At 43.0% G+C, this 16092-nt stretch overlaps 3 protein-coding genes across 4 annotated transcripts; 2 read left to right on the top strand and 1 right to left on the bottom strand.

The window, feature by feature from the left end:
- The first annotated feature begins 749 nt into the window (after positions 1–749).
- Positions 750–2686, top strand: cdca9 (cell division cycle associated 9). Its single transcript, XM_034557373.1, has 10 exons — positions 750–880; positions 980–1111; positions 1223–1263; positions 1354–1405; positions 1524–1591; positions 1731–1792; positions 1867–1947; positions 2093–2174; positions 2318–2404; positions 2547–2686. Exons 1-10 carry the CDS (start codon positions 769–771, stop codon positions 2589–2591), a joined length of 762 nt encoding a protein of 253 aa, XP_034413264.1. The 5' UTR covers positions 750–768; the 3' UTR covers positions 2592–2686.
- Positions 2687–2740: 54 nt separating this feature from the next.
- plin2 (perilipin 2) lies at positions 2741–6116 on the bottom strand. Of its 2 annotated transcripts, none has more exons than XM_034557371.1 (8): positions 6043–6116; positions 5786–5845; positions 5363–5558; positions 4959–5041; positions 4462–4726; positions 3762–3940; positions 3485–3601; positions 2741–3390 (listed from the first exon to the last, which is right to left on the bottom strand). In XM_034557371.1, the coding sequence occupies exons 2-8, from the start codon at positions 5813–5815 to the stop codon at positions 2938–2940; spliced, it is 1323 nt and encodes a 440-aa protein (XP_034413262.1). In that variant the 5' UTR covers positions 5816–5845; positions 6043–6116; the 3' UTR covers positions 2741–2937. The 2 variants fall into 2 exon arrangements, with proteins under 2 accessions (XP_034413262.1, XP_034413263.1); XM_034557372.1 differs by having other exon boundaries at positions 5786–5817; positions 6043–6079.
- A 6437-nt stretch (positions 6117–12553) lies between these two features.
- On the top strand, positions 12554–15516 carry LOC117748155 (gamma-secretase subunit Aph-1b-like). Its single transcript, XM_034557789.1, is given in 8 exon segments — positions 12554–12723; positions 13721–13779; positions 13782–13852; positions 13854–13870; positions 14242–14335; positions 14589–14676; positions 14849–14976; positions 15349–15516. Coding segments are annotated over 8 exon segments (795 nt in total).
- The last annotated feature ends 576 nt before the right edge of the window (positions 15517–16092 follow it).

Below are 16092 nucleotides of genomic sequence, written 5' to 3'. Positions count from 1 at the left end.
CTGTACTTCCGCGAAGCCATTGATGGATTTTCCTGATCAGCCTCTAATTCCAATGTTCACTTACTCCCTCCATATCCTCCCAACTCCTCCTTTCCTTGATGACATCTTCTTCCATCACTGGTCACACACTTGCTCCTCACCCACGATTGATATCACCGTCACTGCACGTCTGACAGTCAAGGGTCATCTCAAAGCTAGAAATTCAACTATTGATATTTCCCAGAATATCCCGGCTTTCAAGAGTGCTACAGATATGCAGACACCTTTTATTGATTTTCCCTATAGTGAATGTGTGTGTGTGTGTGTGTGTGTGCCTGTGACAACCACATGCCTACTTTTGCCCTTGTTTTGTGGTGTTGCTGTTGTGGACTAATTGTGAGGTTGCAATGTCAAGCTGCAATATCTTAGCCAAAAATGGATCATATAGTGTTCAAAAAAAGCAGTGCCCCATCCTCTCAGTGGATACAGCCTTCTTTTTGTATCTATATTAGCTGTCAGCTAAAATAAATAATGGACTTTTCACATAAACTAAAACTAATCCTTATTCTGGTGTCAATATGGCTTCTTAATCGGGAATATTCAGGGTTCAAACAAAGGGTCCCCTTTTCCCATCGACAACTAATCGTATCCTTCCGCCACGCCAGCACACGTAGCGCTTTGAACCTCGCGCGTATGAAGCGCATGAATATCTTTTAATTGGACGCGTCGCTGCCAGGTGTGTATAATTGAGAACCGGGCCCCGGAGGTTCCAGAGGACGGGACGGCAAGATGATGGCGAGGAGGACGAGACACGCGGGCAAGGCCCAGAGCAAAGAGCAGCTGAGCCGGGACATGCGACAGAGCCGACTGGCTCTCTTCATTCAGCAGTTCGAGAAAGAAGGTTTCGCAGTGACTGCAGTTCAAACGTCGTGGTCCTAAACATGGCGGACCTTTTTTAAAAAAAAAATTTTAAAATGTATTTTATTGTTTTCCTCCACAGCACAGGAGCGTATGAACGAGCTCGAAGCCAGAATGGACAACATGTTGGCCACAGTGGACAAGGTCTTCAAGGTGGAGCTGATGAAGATGCCTCCTTCGCTTCAAAAAACGCGCATCGGGGATTTAATAAGCGGTGAGTGGGTCAAGTCTGTTCTATTTCTACATCAGAACTGTCTATACGATAACATGGTCGTCCACGGTCATGCCTGTCGTGTTTATTTCATCACCCCATCTGTTTTATTAGAGGAGGAAATCTCATCAAGTGAGGTGTCAATTGCCATGAGGGTGAGTTGAGTCCGTTAAGTATGTTTTTTTTTAAATTGAATTATATCTATGTGAATATAAATATAACGCCATGATTATCACCTGTTGCAGAAGGAGTCCCTTGAGATGCAGCAGCCCCTCAGGAGGGCGCACAGTAAAAGAGGTAAGACTACAATGTATCTTGACTGTGAAAAGCAAGGTTTAAAATCGTTCCTTTTTAATACAACTTTTGGCATAACTAATCTTTTTTTTCTTTTTTTTTTTTTATTAAAAAAAAAAAGTAAAATCAACAGATTCTTATCCAGGTCAGTCCAGCCCAGTCCAGAGGTCCTCAGCCAAGACCTCCAAGGTATGATGGCGGCTAATGTTGCCACACATCAGAGAGATGAACTGGTTTTAACTTTGAGTGCCAACTTTTATAACCGAATCGATAGCTTCTAGAATTGTTTCCCAATAGTTTGCTTACCTTTTTTTCCTCTATATTCTAGGCAGGAAAAGGAACGAAAAGGAGCAGAGCATTAGTCAGTAGTAACAGCGCTGGAAATCTCAGGTTAATATGGGAGGTTAAGGTGAGGTATTTGCATGTGGTAAATTAGTATGTAATATAAGATTATTTTTCTACAGTGGCTCGGTCACTGCCAAAAGAACTCGGAGCTGCTTGATCAAAACCAACGACCAGACCGCGAAGGCCAACCTTAAACTCAGGTCGGTTCCTGCCCTCCTGAGGAGCGAAACATGGTGTCGAGCTGCATGTGACGTGCTTCTCTACAACATGTTTTTAAAGAAATGCACTTAGTACAAATATATATCTTTTAACTAAATGAATTTGTGACTCGTGTGCTGTCCCCAGGTCTGTCGTCTCTGCTGGTGATCTGCACTGTTCCATGGCAGGTTCTGCTTCGCACATCACTGTTACCACAGCACAGGGACAGGTACTAGTGGGTTTTGTAGACACTTGATGCCAGCTTTTGAGGAAGCAATGCTATTTAATTGAAAGCTTTGGAATTCCCCAAGCTTTGTAAGACTTGTAAGCTGCATTTTACACAGACGTGCATGTTCTTCTTTTCCTTCCCAGACGGTCTGCTTCTCTGAAGAGACGAAGCACGATATCAACTTAGACGTGCTGGATGACGCGGCATGGTGCCAGATTCAGAAGCTTACGGTAAGACTCATTCCTTTTTTTTTTTTCTTTTTTTTTTTAATGTGACTCATCAGTACAAGGGACTTGACAAAAAGCTTTATTTTTATTTAAAAATATATTGTTAAACATTTGATGTGAACCATTTGCTTTCTGGTGTTTTCAGAGTCTGATGGACTACCTGTCAAGGCGAGGTCGCCGCCAGCGATGACCTAAGGAACAGGCTTTCCTCTAATATATTTGAAACTTATTAATTAAATGCATCTCTAGAAGTTAAGTTTTTAAAAATTCTATAATAAAGCTCATTTTAATTATACCATTGAGTAAGATTTGTGTCTGTAAATTAAAAAAAAAAAAAGATGAGTTTGAAACTATTGACTTTAATTCCAGTAGTTTATGTAGAAGGCACAGGACTACATGTTTCTTTAGATTGGCGAGCATATAAAAATAGGATTTCAGCAAGAAACAGTCTTAAAATAGCATGGTGTTTGACACTGAACAATGGCAGTCTACCAGGAAGAATACAATACTCGGAAACATAAAGCTGGGATGGATCCCTATGGCTGCTGGGAATGAAGCGTCTTCATCTCCACCTCCATGGGCTCCTCTCGATGTGACTGGGTGGAGGGACAGCTGGAGGGCCACACTGGTGTGCTGCTGGAAGCACAACTTGGCTCATGAGTCAGCTCTGGGGCCATCCGGGGGTAGAAGGGACCGACCAGCCAGTTGAGTGGTGTGTTATTGACCAGGTAGTCCATGACGTTGTCTAGGGAGTCTTTGATTTTGCCCAGCTGGACTTTGCTGCCGGTCAGCACACTATCTGGCAGGTCTCTCAACATGTTGGCCTTGCGGAAGCTGAAGTAGATATGCGTGGCAGAGCGGCTGAGGGAGAGCGCCTCCTGCTGGATGTGGTTGGGGAGGCCCTGCAGGCTGGAGACTAAGACCAGACAGGTGGTCTGGAGCTGCTGCGTGAGGGAATGTGCCAAGGTCAAGGTGCGACGCTCGATGACCTGAGAGGAGCAGATGAAATGATATCAATAACCTGGCATGTGCTTTAATCTTCACTGTCATCTCATTGCATATGTGTGTTGGCCACCTTCCTACCTGTGCCTCGTGCCCAGTCTCCTGGTTTGGACCATTGGCCCCCCACGCCACGAGAGCGGTCAGCTTGGCATTTACCATCTGATTAGCCCCGTCAATATTCTTTCTGCCATATTCAATCTAGAAGGACAAACGTTTAAATGTTTGTTATTTTTGTCCATAAGCGGTGAAAGAAATGTACTTTTAGGGCAGAATGTTAACGCATATTAAGCAGCAGTTTAGGATATGACTCTTCAGTCTTCTCTGTAAAACGTGTCGAAGTTATAATAAGTAGACCCACCAGGTCAACGGTAGAGTTCAGCTCTGAGATGAAATCCATGCTTCGCTGCTTGCCGTCCCTGACTCTGGCCACAGCCCTGGTGTAGGCCCGCGTGCGCAGCTTGCTGGAGAGGGAACCCAGGCGGACGTAGTAGCTCGACTCTTTGTTGTCAAAGCCTTTCACAGTTTTTGCCTCCAGCTCTGATGCAAGGGAGGGAAAATGAGGACATAGGGTTCATTGAGTTTGGTTTTTTTTTTTTTTTTTTTTTTTTTTCCTCATAACTTAAGATGTGACGGTTTTACTTATGTGATACGAGTTTTTGCACGTTAAACTAAAATAGTTTACAGGATTGTTTTCTATAAAAGTCAGCACACGTCACTCTAAACAACAGCTCCCTTTATGGGTGGGAAAACAAGCCACTAATGCAACAGCATAATCACACCAGTCGTGTTTTCCTGGGAACTAATCCACCCATAACAACATACTCCAGCTGCCTGTTAATAACTGACCTTTGTTGCAGTCTGACAGAATAAAAAGCTTAATCTCACGAGCCTGCCTTATTTGGATTTTGGGTATCATTTCAAGCCAAAAAACGGCAATCTTTTAAACAACCAATAAGATGAATCATTTGTTGTCATTCACCACACCAGTAAAACAGAGTCATAGGTTTTGTGCGACACACAAGATGAAGGTCTAATCGGTAATCTTTGGCCCCGCTCACCGAGCTCGTCCTCCGTCAAAGGCAGGTACTGCTCCACCAGACTCTCCGAGGTGCTGAGGGCCGTGTCCACGCCGCTGCTCACCAGCCGGGCCACTCTGCTTTCCAGCACTGTGCTGACACTCCCGCTGACCACAGCCCTGGTCTTGTCCATCCCGCCCCGCACGGCCCCCCGGGTCCTGTCCACGACGCTGGTCAGCGTGTCGGAGACCGTGTCCCTGGCACCGAACACTGTGCCTGTCACAACTTCCTTGGCGCTGGAGACAATCTGGGCAGGGACAAGATTCCGAGCAAATACATTTTTAAGTAACAGCGTATGAGTTCAAAGGTTAAAAACAAACAAGGTGGGAGACAGGGCAAAGGTCACGAGGAAACTGCAGGAAATGGATCCCCACATCAAATGTTGGCTACGGAGTTGTGCAATTGGGCTTGATTATAACTGCGCTGACCTTTGACACCATGTAACTGCGTGTGCTATTGCTCAATAATCCCGTACATACCTGCTCAGGTGGCTGGTGAAGCATCGGCAAGGTTTTCTCAATCTTGTCCAAACCTTTGCAGGCCAGGTCATTGGCAATGGCAACTGAAGGCAAAAACAAAATCAAAGATGTTTAATTAATAAATAATATTGATGTTCCTTTTTTTTTTTTTAAAGTTAAATATTTGTGGATCAAGCTTTGGGGACTTAAATCAGGACGATTGGGATTGAACAGAAACGTTGGGTGAGGGATCAAGATTAGTCCGACCTGAACTTCCCGTTCCTAGCTGTGTGCGACTCAGCTGGTCAGCACAGAATCACCCTCCCAGTTTCAGCGCATTGGATTCTGTTTTTGCCATCCGAATACACTTTGAAGCGTCGTGACTTTAGCAGGTTATCTCAAATCCCACACGAAAGGGTTCTCACTCTGAGGCTCCAGCTTGTCGATGATGGGGGACGCGCTGATGAGGGCCACGTGGGTGATGGTCCGGACTCCTTGCTCCGCAGCCTCGCACACGGTCCGGATGTAAGGGTGGGTGTCCTTGGTGTTGGAGTACACGCTGGACACCAGGCAGTAGGTGGAGCTCACCAGAGGAAGGTTGGTCACCCGCTCCACCACATTCTGTCAGGAAGAAACACGTTAACTATTAGAGTATTAATTAAGACAACTGGGCAATTTCACATACTTGTAAATGCAATAAATGGCCCTTGGGCATTACATTAAAAAAAAGTAAGACGTAAATCATTATTATCAAAAGGCCAAAAGCAGCTTTTTTCTCTTCACACGTTCCAACAAATATTAGCAAAAATAATAATGTTATTGGATTGGAGTCTTTGTGACTAACTCACCTGATTTGCAATAACTGCAGCTGCTGCCATTTCTGCTGGGAGAAGAAGATTAAAAACAACCTGCAGAGAGAGAAGACGCAACATGTGACGTCTCTGCTCAAAAGAACGAGAAAACACGAGGACGTCACAGAACATATACAGCTATAATACTATATAACAGTAGTTATTATAGTATAATAATAATAATAATAATAATAGTCCCCGTGGATTCAAGAAGTTTAACAAAGTTACTTAAAAAGAGACACGAAGAGACTCACGAGTGGACACGAGCGTTCCCAAACTGTAAATGTGCGGACTGATACTGGCTGTGAGCGCACGCAGCTCTATTTATGTTCCGTGTGTCATCGCGAGATGTGACGCGCAGCTCGTTGACGTAAGCGACAGTAATGTTTCTAGGGCAAAGGTAAGACGGGTAGAAGTTTAGTGGGGGAATTCCTCTCTGACCAGCAGTCACGCGGACACAAGCTGTGACACACACACACACACACACAGACACATATGCACACGCACGCACGCGCACACGCACACACCCACAGTCTATTCATGAGCATTTCACAAGCCATATCTTCTTTTTTTTTGACAAAAAATGATATTTATCATTATTATTTGTTCCTGTCTGGGTTATAGTAGGTTATAGGCCAGTATTTGAAAAGTAGAAACTCCTACAATAAGCACAGTTCTAAGATGATTGACGAAAGTACATGACCTCCATGACCTCTCGCTCTCCACGTGCACGAGTAGGCCACAGTTTGTGTTATCAGACTAATTTGCAATGAATGAAATGGTCACAGACGACGGATTCGAGCCTGTGACTCACGGGCCCCGGAAACATTTGTCTGCTGTTCATTAAACTTTGTGTGGCCCAGGCTCAGATGGGCCTCATCATTTGGGACCCATGTGGGCTCACTATCATTCCCGTTTCATGGCTCAAAGCCATGGGCTTTACATACCTCAGAAAATGATCATAATCATCATTTTGTTGGAATTGGACCATGTATTTTCAAAGTTAAAAAGCAGTGAGATTTGGATCATATTTTATTCTGCCTTAAATTATTCACATCATACAGTAGGAGGTAAAGGTCCAAGTCCTGTATTTTGAAAATAGTCCAAAACAGCTAATTTATTTGATGTCATGCTATTTATGGGAAACATATATAATATTTTAAAATTAATGCAAGAAATGTGACCAAACTAACACCTTGCATACATTTCTTATGACTCCACATAAGGGGCTGACTAACACCACACATCAGTGGTTTACCCACCAATGAACAAGTCTGTGTTTGCCAGTAGCTCATCAGAGCCAGATGTGTGACCCGGTTCTGACTTCAAGAGCACTTTTTTTTTCTTTCTATCCACCAGTGTGCTCATTTCTGCGAATCATTTTTGTGTTATTAAAAATGTAAATTAAGTGTGAAGGCAGTTTCCTTTATACTACACATTTGGAAGCCAGAAGAGGAAACATGGTCTTCAATCAGATTCACACACATTGGATTCTGTAGATGAAACTGGGCCCGTTTATCGGCCATTGCATGATTCGAATAGACCCCATATGAAAATGTTGGCTTCAGTAAACAAACAGACTCTAATTATTTATACGATTTTGTCTAAAATAAAGTAAATTCATCATATAATTGACAGAATATAGGCCTATCTTCGCTCACACAGATAGCACATTATAATGGACATTGATCTCATATTTTATTGTCCACGTCTTTGAATCACTTTGATCAGGCTTAATGTGACGCGTTGGCAAAGCAAAGTACAACCAGATGATCAAGAACAATGACTCATTAGCATTGCATGATGCACTCTATAATACTATAATTTTAAATAGTGGAAATTATAGTGTTTTTCAGTCCAATTTTAAGGGTTAGAAATCAACAGTGTTGGTGACGACATGGTAAATGTGTCCCTCAAAGAATCGATATTTGTAAAAGTTTTAAACAGCACAGTTAAATGAGACCAGTACAGTTTAGTTGAGGAGTACGTCCATGCACATGGCTGAGCTCTATTCACCACATTGCGTTAATACATTTCAAAGTGACGAAGTCAGGGTCATTTTGATTCAGTGTCCTAACTTGACCTCAGAAATCAGTTGAAGTGAAAAGGTCAAAACAATACATTTTGAGTCTGCTCCCAGGGATTAATATTGGTATTCATTCTGTATTAGTTTTATTTTTTTTAAGCAGTTACAGAACATTTTTGAGTAACAATTAACTAAAAAAATGAACATGCTGATTCTCTGATTAAATTTGAACAGAAACTGAAATGTATTGCTTTCTAGCTGTAGTCCTTCGTGGAGAAGAAGATATCAACCATGAGCCAAAGTCATTTTATTTGAACCTCGTTAAGTTAAGTAGTTAATAATCCAAATATAGTACCTCAAATAACAATGTATATATTATGACAGTATCACTGCTGGCCAAACCAATCATCTGTTCTTTGCATATTGCTGTTTTATGAGCACATTTCCTAGTATTTGCAGATTCAGGCCACTAGATGGCAGCAACGTTCAGAAAAAAGTTCACAGCGTGTCTCCCAGAGATTTCCTCTTCCATGCCAACCCTTGTTCTACTTCATTTATTTCCCTGCTATTTCATATTGACAGGCACGCACATATCAAGGAATTAAAGAAATAGTAGATACAACTATCCTTTTTCTAAAAATGTTGTAAAATGGGCACAATTAGGAATGCATTGGTTTAATTGAAGTAATAAAGATGCATCCAAAGGAACATTGATGTATACGACAAGGGGGGCATACAACATCTTACATGAGGTTAAGGAGACCGAAATTTAGGGTGAGAGAGCAAATCCATTCTTTATAGACAAATTCAATAGACACGTGCACAGGCTTTTTTTTTCGCTGGTGTGCAAGTGGCAGCAGGGGTTACCGGATCTTGGCAGGATCGGAGAGGAGATCCTCACACGGCATCCTTCTATTGTGCCCTCCGAGACAGGCAGGCCTGTGGGCAGCATGCCAAGGCCCCCTGGCTGGGTAACAGATACCTGTGGGCTACTGGGAAAGTGTCACACCTCCGGATCAAACACAGTCAGAGGCGCTACGAGAAGAGAAGAGCACAGACGGAGAGAGAAAGGCGACGGGAGTGGTCAGAGATGTGGCTTCAGAGCGGAAGAGAAAGGAGGTGACATGTCTTTGGTGCAGCGGTATGCTTTGGTTCACTCTCCCCTCAAACGCTGCCGCGGCCTTAAATACATCTGCTGTCGGACTGTGTAGCCTGAGCGACGCTTGCTGCTGGACTGTCCATCCAACCTGTAACAAGTCACTGCAGGATCCACCAGATGCAATGGAGTTATGTGTGCCACAACAGATAGCTGAGAGCTCTCTAAATGACCTTGGTATGCTTCTCATGTGCAGATTAAAGAAATTAAAACTACACCCATTGTAGAGATTCATGTCAGAACAAAACTTCTTTAAAATGTTCCAAATAAACCCCAAAAAATAATCTTAAAACTGAAAGTAAACACAGGACCTAGCATCCTGGATGAGCTACTGTAGCTAACTGCTCACCAAGCTAGCTCTTTTAGCTGCTAGATGCTCCGCTATGTTCACCAGCTAGCTAGCCGCTAACTTTGTTACTCTGTCATTCAGAGCTGGACAAGTGGCATACAATTGTTTAAATGTTTTTTATTTATTTTAATTTTTGCTGTGGCCCAAAATTACGCTATGAGAAGGAACCAAAAGAGTTGTGGGCCAAAAAAAGAAAAATTAGCCAAAAGTCGCTCTAAAGATCCATTGCTGAAAGGAGGGGCAGTTTGTTGATAATTATCTGTGAGAGCATCACACAGTGACCCCCATCGCCTTACAGTAGCAAGGTAATTTATCGTTGATACCAAATTGATTGATTACAGATGCTTTAAGCAAAGCCAGACGGTTGTTTAATTTTATGCTAAAACAAAGTTAATCAGTAAGACCGGTCGAAGATTAATAGATAGCCAAATACTTCAAAAATCTTTCTTGTGTTTTGCAAAATAGCAGGCGCGTCGTTAATGGTGCGTTCACACCAAACGCGTATAGGCTTATTTTAAGGGGGGCTTGAGCTGCGCCTCGCCTGGAATCCAGACGAGAGCAGTGTTCCAATTTTTTTTTTTGGGGTTCTTCTTTACCTCTCTCACCAAGGCTCTTCTCCCACGATTGCTCAGTTTGGCTGGACGGCCAGGTCTAGGAAGAGTTCTGGTCGTCCCAAACTTCTTCCATTTAAGGATTATGGAGGCCACAGGAACCTTGAGTGCTGCAGAAATTCTTTTGTAACCGTGGCCAGATCTGTGCCTTGCCACAATTCTGTCTCTGAGCTCCTTGGACAGTTCCTTCGACCTCATGATTCTCATTTGCTCTGGAGAGACCTGAAAATGGCTGTCCACCAACGTTCACCATCCAACCTGACAGAACTGGAGAGGATCTGCAAGGAAGAATGGCAGAGGATCCCCAAATCCAGGTGTGAAAAACTTGTTGCATCATTCCCAAGAAGACTCATGGCTGTACTAGCTCAAAAGGGTGCTTCTATTCAATACTGAGCAAAGGGTTTGAATACTTATGACCATGTGATATTTCAGTTTTTCTTTTTTAATAAATTTGCAAACATTTCTACATTTCTGTTTTTTTCTGTCAAGATGGGGTGCTGAGTTTCACCTCATGAGAAATAAAATGAACTTTTTTGATTTTAGCAAATGGCTGCAATGAAACAAAGAGTGAAACATTTAAAGGAGTCTGAATACTTTCCGTAACCACTGTACATCAATGCAGTCTAGTATGATTAACAACTGGATTATCTAACGTGATTTTCCATACCCAAGCAGATATTGAAAGTCAGACATAGCCCTTATGTCAAAGCAAAAGCCTGATTAGCATGTATTGATACTTGAGATTCACAGATAATAAAAGAGGTGTGGGATATTCAAAGATCAAAGCAGCTTTTCTTACCGGTTTTATGTCCACGATGTACGAAAGGGCTGATTTCAGTCGGAGGTAAATAGTGTGTGAGCATCTGAAGAGCTCTGAAGCAAAGTGACTCTAAGCTGAACACAAAAAACAATGGTATACATACAATTAGTGATGCCATCTCAGACATTAAGTTGTCCACCAAATTATCACAATAGAAAAAGCTGAGTCCACAAGGGTGTGCTGGGGGAATTCAGACTATCAATTATAACAGTCACAATTAGATATTTTTTCTAAATCGTTTAGCTCTGGTAGGAATATTAACACTATCTTATTTGATTTAATATAGTATGGTTGGGAAGAAGCTCTGGGATTCAGACACCTCATGCCTGTTGTAACGAAATATGGCAAAGTCCTTGTGACCATCAATTAAATACAACATATTAAATGTATTTGATATGCATTGAAGATAACTCACCATCACTCTCCTCACCAGCTGGCAGGACATCAGGGTAATTTTCAAGTGCAGCCACTTTCAGTAGTTTCGGAACAATATGTCCTTCCCATTTCCGAAGGAAGAGGTCTTACTTCACCGGGAACATTTTCCCAAACTCTGCATCCAACTGAAAAGTAGCAGATAATACAGCAACTATATTAAAGGCGAACTACGCCTATTTCAAAAAAAAAAATCCTACTTTGTATTCTTATGGTCAAAGACAATCCAAATAGTCCAAAATTAGTCAACACGAACAACCATCTTCCAAAGTCCAATGTGTGTCCAGAGTGCTAAAACTACAATTTGTCAGAACGTAGATGTTCCCTGTCGCATATATATGGAGATACCCTTTATATATATATATATATATATATATATATATATATATATATATATATATATATATATATATATATATAAGGGTCTTTAGAATCATTTAGTATCCACAAATTCTTCGTTCCTTTGATAGTGAAGCTCTGAATTGTAATATTTAGGACATGTTGGTCTTCCGGCAGCCAGCAGGTGGTGCTGCAGGACACAATATATAACATCTAGAATCTCATCGTCATCTTCACTTCATGGATATAATAAAAAAGTTTAATTCACTGTATTTTACATGCATGCATCACACAAAGTGCATAAAGTTTTGCTCTCAAGTCACATGACACAAACAGGAAAAGGAGTAGAGCGGACGTTCCCATTCACGTCGACGGAGCAGGACGGTCAGAGCGGCGGCCATTTTGTTTGTGTGTTTTTCGAGTCACGAGTTCGGACGCGCGTAACATTTAATAACTTAGTGCTCCGTCCACTCTCTCGTCACAGCGTAAGAAAGCACATTGCGACAACTTTGAGTGACAACTTTGCTCAGATAATTTTCCGTAACTAGTGTCGCACAAAAAACATGGTGGAATTAAAGCTGCAAGCAGCGATGTGCGGGTCCTCGTTCCTCCTCGCACGTCGCAGGTACTGGCAGGTTTTGCTTTACCTCCCATGTAGCCTCAAAAAGCAAAAGGCACTGGTAATGGTACTCCAGGTTTACTGGGATGGGGTTTGATTCCCTGCAGTGTCTTGCTACTTGTTTGGCATAAACATGGAAGGCCATAATATTTTCCTTATCACTGTTTCTGAAAATAACCTGTACATAGATTTATTTCCAATAATTCAGATAACATATGTAGGCTATGAGATAACATTTTCTGACTGATCTTTACATATTGACTTCCAAATCGAGCATTACTTTATGTTTGGACTACAAACCAGGTGGTGGACTTTGTGTCTCTACATGTGTCTCTACGTGGTGAGAATACTCAACAGGCTGTTGGAATTCCGATCTGAAGTACAGGTCTTTCTGATCGAGCACAGATCTCCTCATGGCAACCTGGTTCCAGGACACAGACTGGCTTGGAAAGCTGTGCTATCTGGCAGATATATTCAGCAAACTTAAGGAACTGAATGTGTCTCTGCAGGGCAAGGACACCAGCATTTTAAACCTGTATGACAAGGTGGGTGCCTTCCTGAAGAAAGCCGAGCTGTGGAGAAGGTCCTCTGCACAGGGGGAGTTCACCTGCTTTTCTCAGGTGGAGAGCTCCAGTCAAGTCGGTCAGAGTGGGACATTTGACCAACTTGATTCAAGATTTTCATTCCTACTTTCCTGGCGTGGAGGAGAAATCTGCAGAGCTGGTTTGGGTGAGAAACCCATTTATTCTGTCCGAAGCAAGCTACCTGTCACATATCAGGAAAAACTCACACAGTTTGGGGTGTGTGTGAAGCAGGAGCACCCTGACCTGGGACAGAAAGCTTTGGAGCAGCTACTACCGTTTGCCTCCACATATCTGTGAGGCCTCCTTCTCTGCATTGACTGTGATCAAAACGAAGCAAAGAAACAGACTGTGCCTGGAGAAGAGCTTGATCACAGCAGTCGCCTCCCTGTCACTAAGACTGACAAAGATCATCAGTGAAGCACAAGCACAAGTTTCTCACTAAAATGTAAGTGCAAAAGCACTCAGTTCAATGCAACAATGCAATATTCAGTTTCTATAGTTCAATAAATCAGACACTGATGGCAGAGCGCTGTGTATTAGGGGGGTACTTGGCGCTGGTTAGGGGGTACTTGGCTGGAAACATTTTTCACAGGGGGTACATCACTGAAAAAAGGTTGAGAACCACTGGACTAAAGCATGGAACATTTTTAACACAAAAATCACAAAATGGCTGACTTTCGGTAACGTTTAGAGCATGGTCCCAAGAGACTTTCATTTCAGTTTACATGTTTTACATATGCCTACCAAGTAGGGTCCTCTACGACGAAGTCGTCACAAGGACCCTACTTAGCTAACTAGCTAACTAGAGAATTAGCCAATCAGGAAACTGTCATGTGACCTGTGTTACAAAGAATTCCTTCCCACCTGAAACACAAAGAATTTGGATGCACCAATAACGATACCCGGATGTACCGGGTCGATACTGACTCCACAAATGACTCACAAATGTACTCTGAATTGACCGTCTTCTCCACGTGACTGACCCCCCCCCCTCAGAGCGTTCTTCTGGCTGGTGTCTCTGCTGCTGGCGTCCCTGGTTTGGTTCATCTCCGTTCATATCAGCAGAAGGGGCTCCTGGTGTTCGGTGTGGTGCTCTCCGTCCTGCTGCAGGAGGCCTTCCGCTTCGACCTACTACAAGCTGCTGAAGTGAGTCCTCCGAAAGACGCCCGTGCTTTACGTCCCAGGGAATTACCCACAATTCACAGCGATGCGAGGTTGAACAAAGCCTGAGACGTAAGAAAAGAGAAAAAAAAAGCCTGTAAAACGTTCATATCAGGGAGTACAAACTATTTAAATAATAAATGGATCAATCAATAATGCAAGTATCATTGTTAGTTGCAGCCCCTCTCCCCTTGCAATGTTAAAATACAATTATTTTTACTAGTTTACTAATTTACTAATAGTCCCAAAAGAACATAAATGCATAGGTTTCAGTCAAATGATGCAACACAGACGAGTCGTCGCCATCCCAAAAGTGTACACTCGGTAACAAAAAACTTGTTGTTTTGTTGTTGCAGGAAAACGAATGAAGGCCTCCTCACTCTCAGTCAGGAGGAAACCATGCCGATCTCCATACGACGCTGGCCTACGGTACCTTTTAGTCCTCACATCGTCTGTTTACCGATCAAACATTACCATGTGTCTTAAGCTAAGCTAAAGACTAAGGCTGTACTTTGTGTCTTAAGCTAAGCTAAAGGCTAAAGGCTGTACTTTGTGTCTTAAGCTAAGCTAAAGGCTAAAGGCTGTACTTTGATGGAACGCATCCACGTTTGTGTGAACAATCCTCATTTCACAGTTTATGAGATGGAGTCGGACGTATTTGATCTGTTGGTGTTTCTGTCTCAGTGTCGGGCTTCGGCTTCAGTTCTCGGTGGTGAACATCCTGGCGGACTCGGTGGGGCCGGGAACCATCGGGATCCACGGAGACTCTCAGCACTACTTTCTGTCCTCGGGTACCGACGCAGTTATTGGGTTAAAAAAAACGCTTTCAACAGCTTGAAGTCACCGTGTATTTATTCACGTTATTTAGTTGCTCCCTCCCCTTTTCCTTTGGGTTAGCGAGACGGAATCATTTGGCTTTGATTCATCAATCCTGCAAAGTGTAACTTTATTTCCTTTTCTCAGCCTTCATGACGATGGCCATCATCCTGCTTCACATGTTCTGGGGCGTCGTCTTCTTTGACGGCTGCGAGAAGCAGCGCTGGTGGGCGGTGGCTGCTGTCGTCGCCAGCCACCTCATGGTTTCCTGTCTGGTGAGTGTTGCCAGGGGGGGGGGGGCTCCTCTGGTTGTATAGAAGTCTATGCTTCATGTGTCAAAGCTGCATTCTCTCTACTGACCACCAGGGGGCTCCTCTGGTTGTATATGCTTCATGTGTCAAAGCTGCATTCTCTTAACTGACCACCAGGGGGTGACTCTGGTTGTATAGTATGCTTCATGTGTTAAAGCTGCATTCTCTTTCCTGACCACCAGAAGGCGACTCCTCTGGTTGTATAGAAGTCTATGAGAAAATGACTTCTACTTCTCTCGATTTATTATTAAAACAAAGAAAACAGTTTTTATAGCTGCAGGACTCCTCCACTAAATGTGTTTTTGTTCATGTTATGGTTCTCGTCTTCTCACGCAGACCTTCCAGAACCCTGAGTACGTCGGCAGCCTGGTTCCCACCTACATCATCTTGTTCCTGATGGGCGTCTGGGCCTTCTACGCCGCCGCCGGCTCCCTGAGGAACCTCAAGCTCTGCCTCACCTGCAAAGACAAGGACTTCCTGCTCGCCAACCACCGGTCCAGATAAAGCAGCGGCACGCCGCGCGGTGTGCAGGACTCTCTAGCGGAAGATCGCCGAGTTCACACACACACTGAACACACACACTGAACACACACACTGTACATACTGAACACACACACACTCTGAACACAGCAAAGAAGCAGCGGTAACCGTCTGTTCATCAGCTGTTTAAACTTCAACATATCTCAACATGTGAAGTCTTTAAAAACACTGATCAATTAAAAAAACGACGCACAATATTCCCGTGTGGCTGTTTGTCGCCTGGCGCTCTAAATCAAACCCACTTGAGGTATTTCACATTCTGTACATATTCTTCAACTTTCTCGCGTCAAGTTTCTCAATTACGACGGTCTTTGCGTAAATATTTATGATTTTTAAATCCCCGATGTGTAGATAGTCTTCAGCTTTTTCAAGACACCCTCTGTTTAAAGAACTTTCCTTTTTGATTTGAAACGAGATTTACAGAAGACGGGCGTTTTGTTTTTATTTTGAAGTCATTGCGACTTCCTTTTAGTTCTTTTGATTCTGGATGCACCAATTATGAAATTCTGGGCCAATTCAATGTTTAAAGAAAACAATTTC

This window comes from Cyclopterus lumpus, chromosome 18, assembly GCF_009769545.1.
Source record: "Cyclopterus lumpus isolate fCycLum1 chromosome 18, fCycLum1.pri, whole genome shotgun sequence".
In the NCBI taxonomy this organism is placed as follows: Eukaryota; Metazoa; Chordata; class Actinopteri; order Perciformes; family Cyclopteridae; genus Cyclopterus; species Cyclopterus lumpus.
Note: the sequence above shows the minus strand (reverse complement) of the source record. Positions and strands in the feature narration are given on the sequence as shown.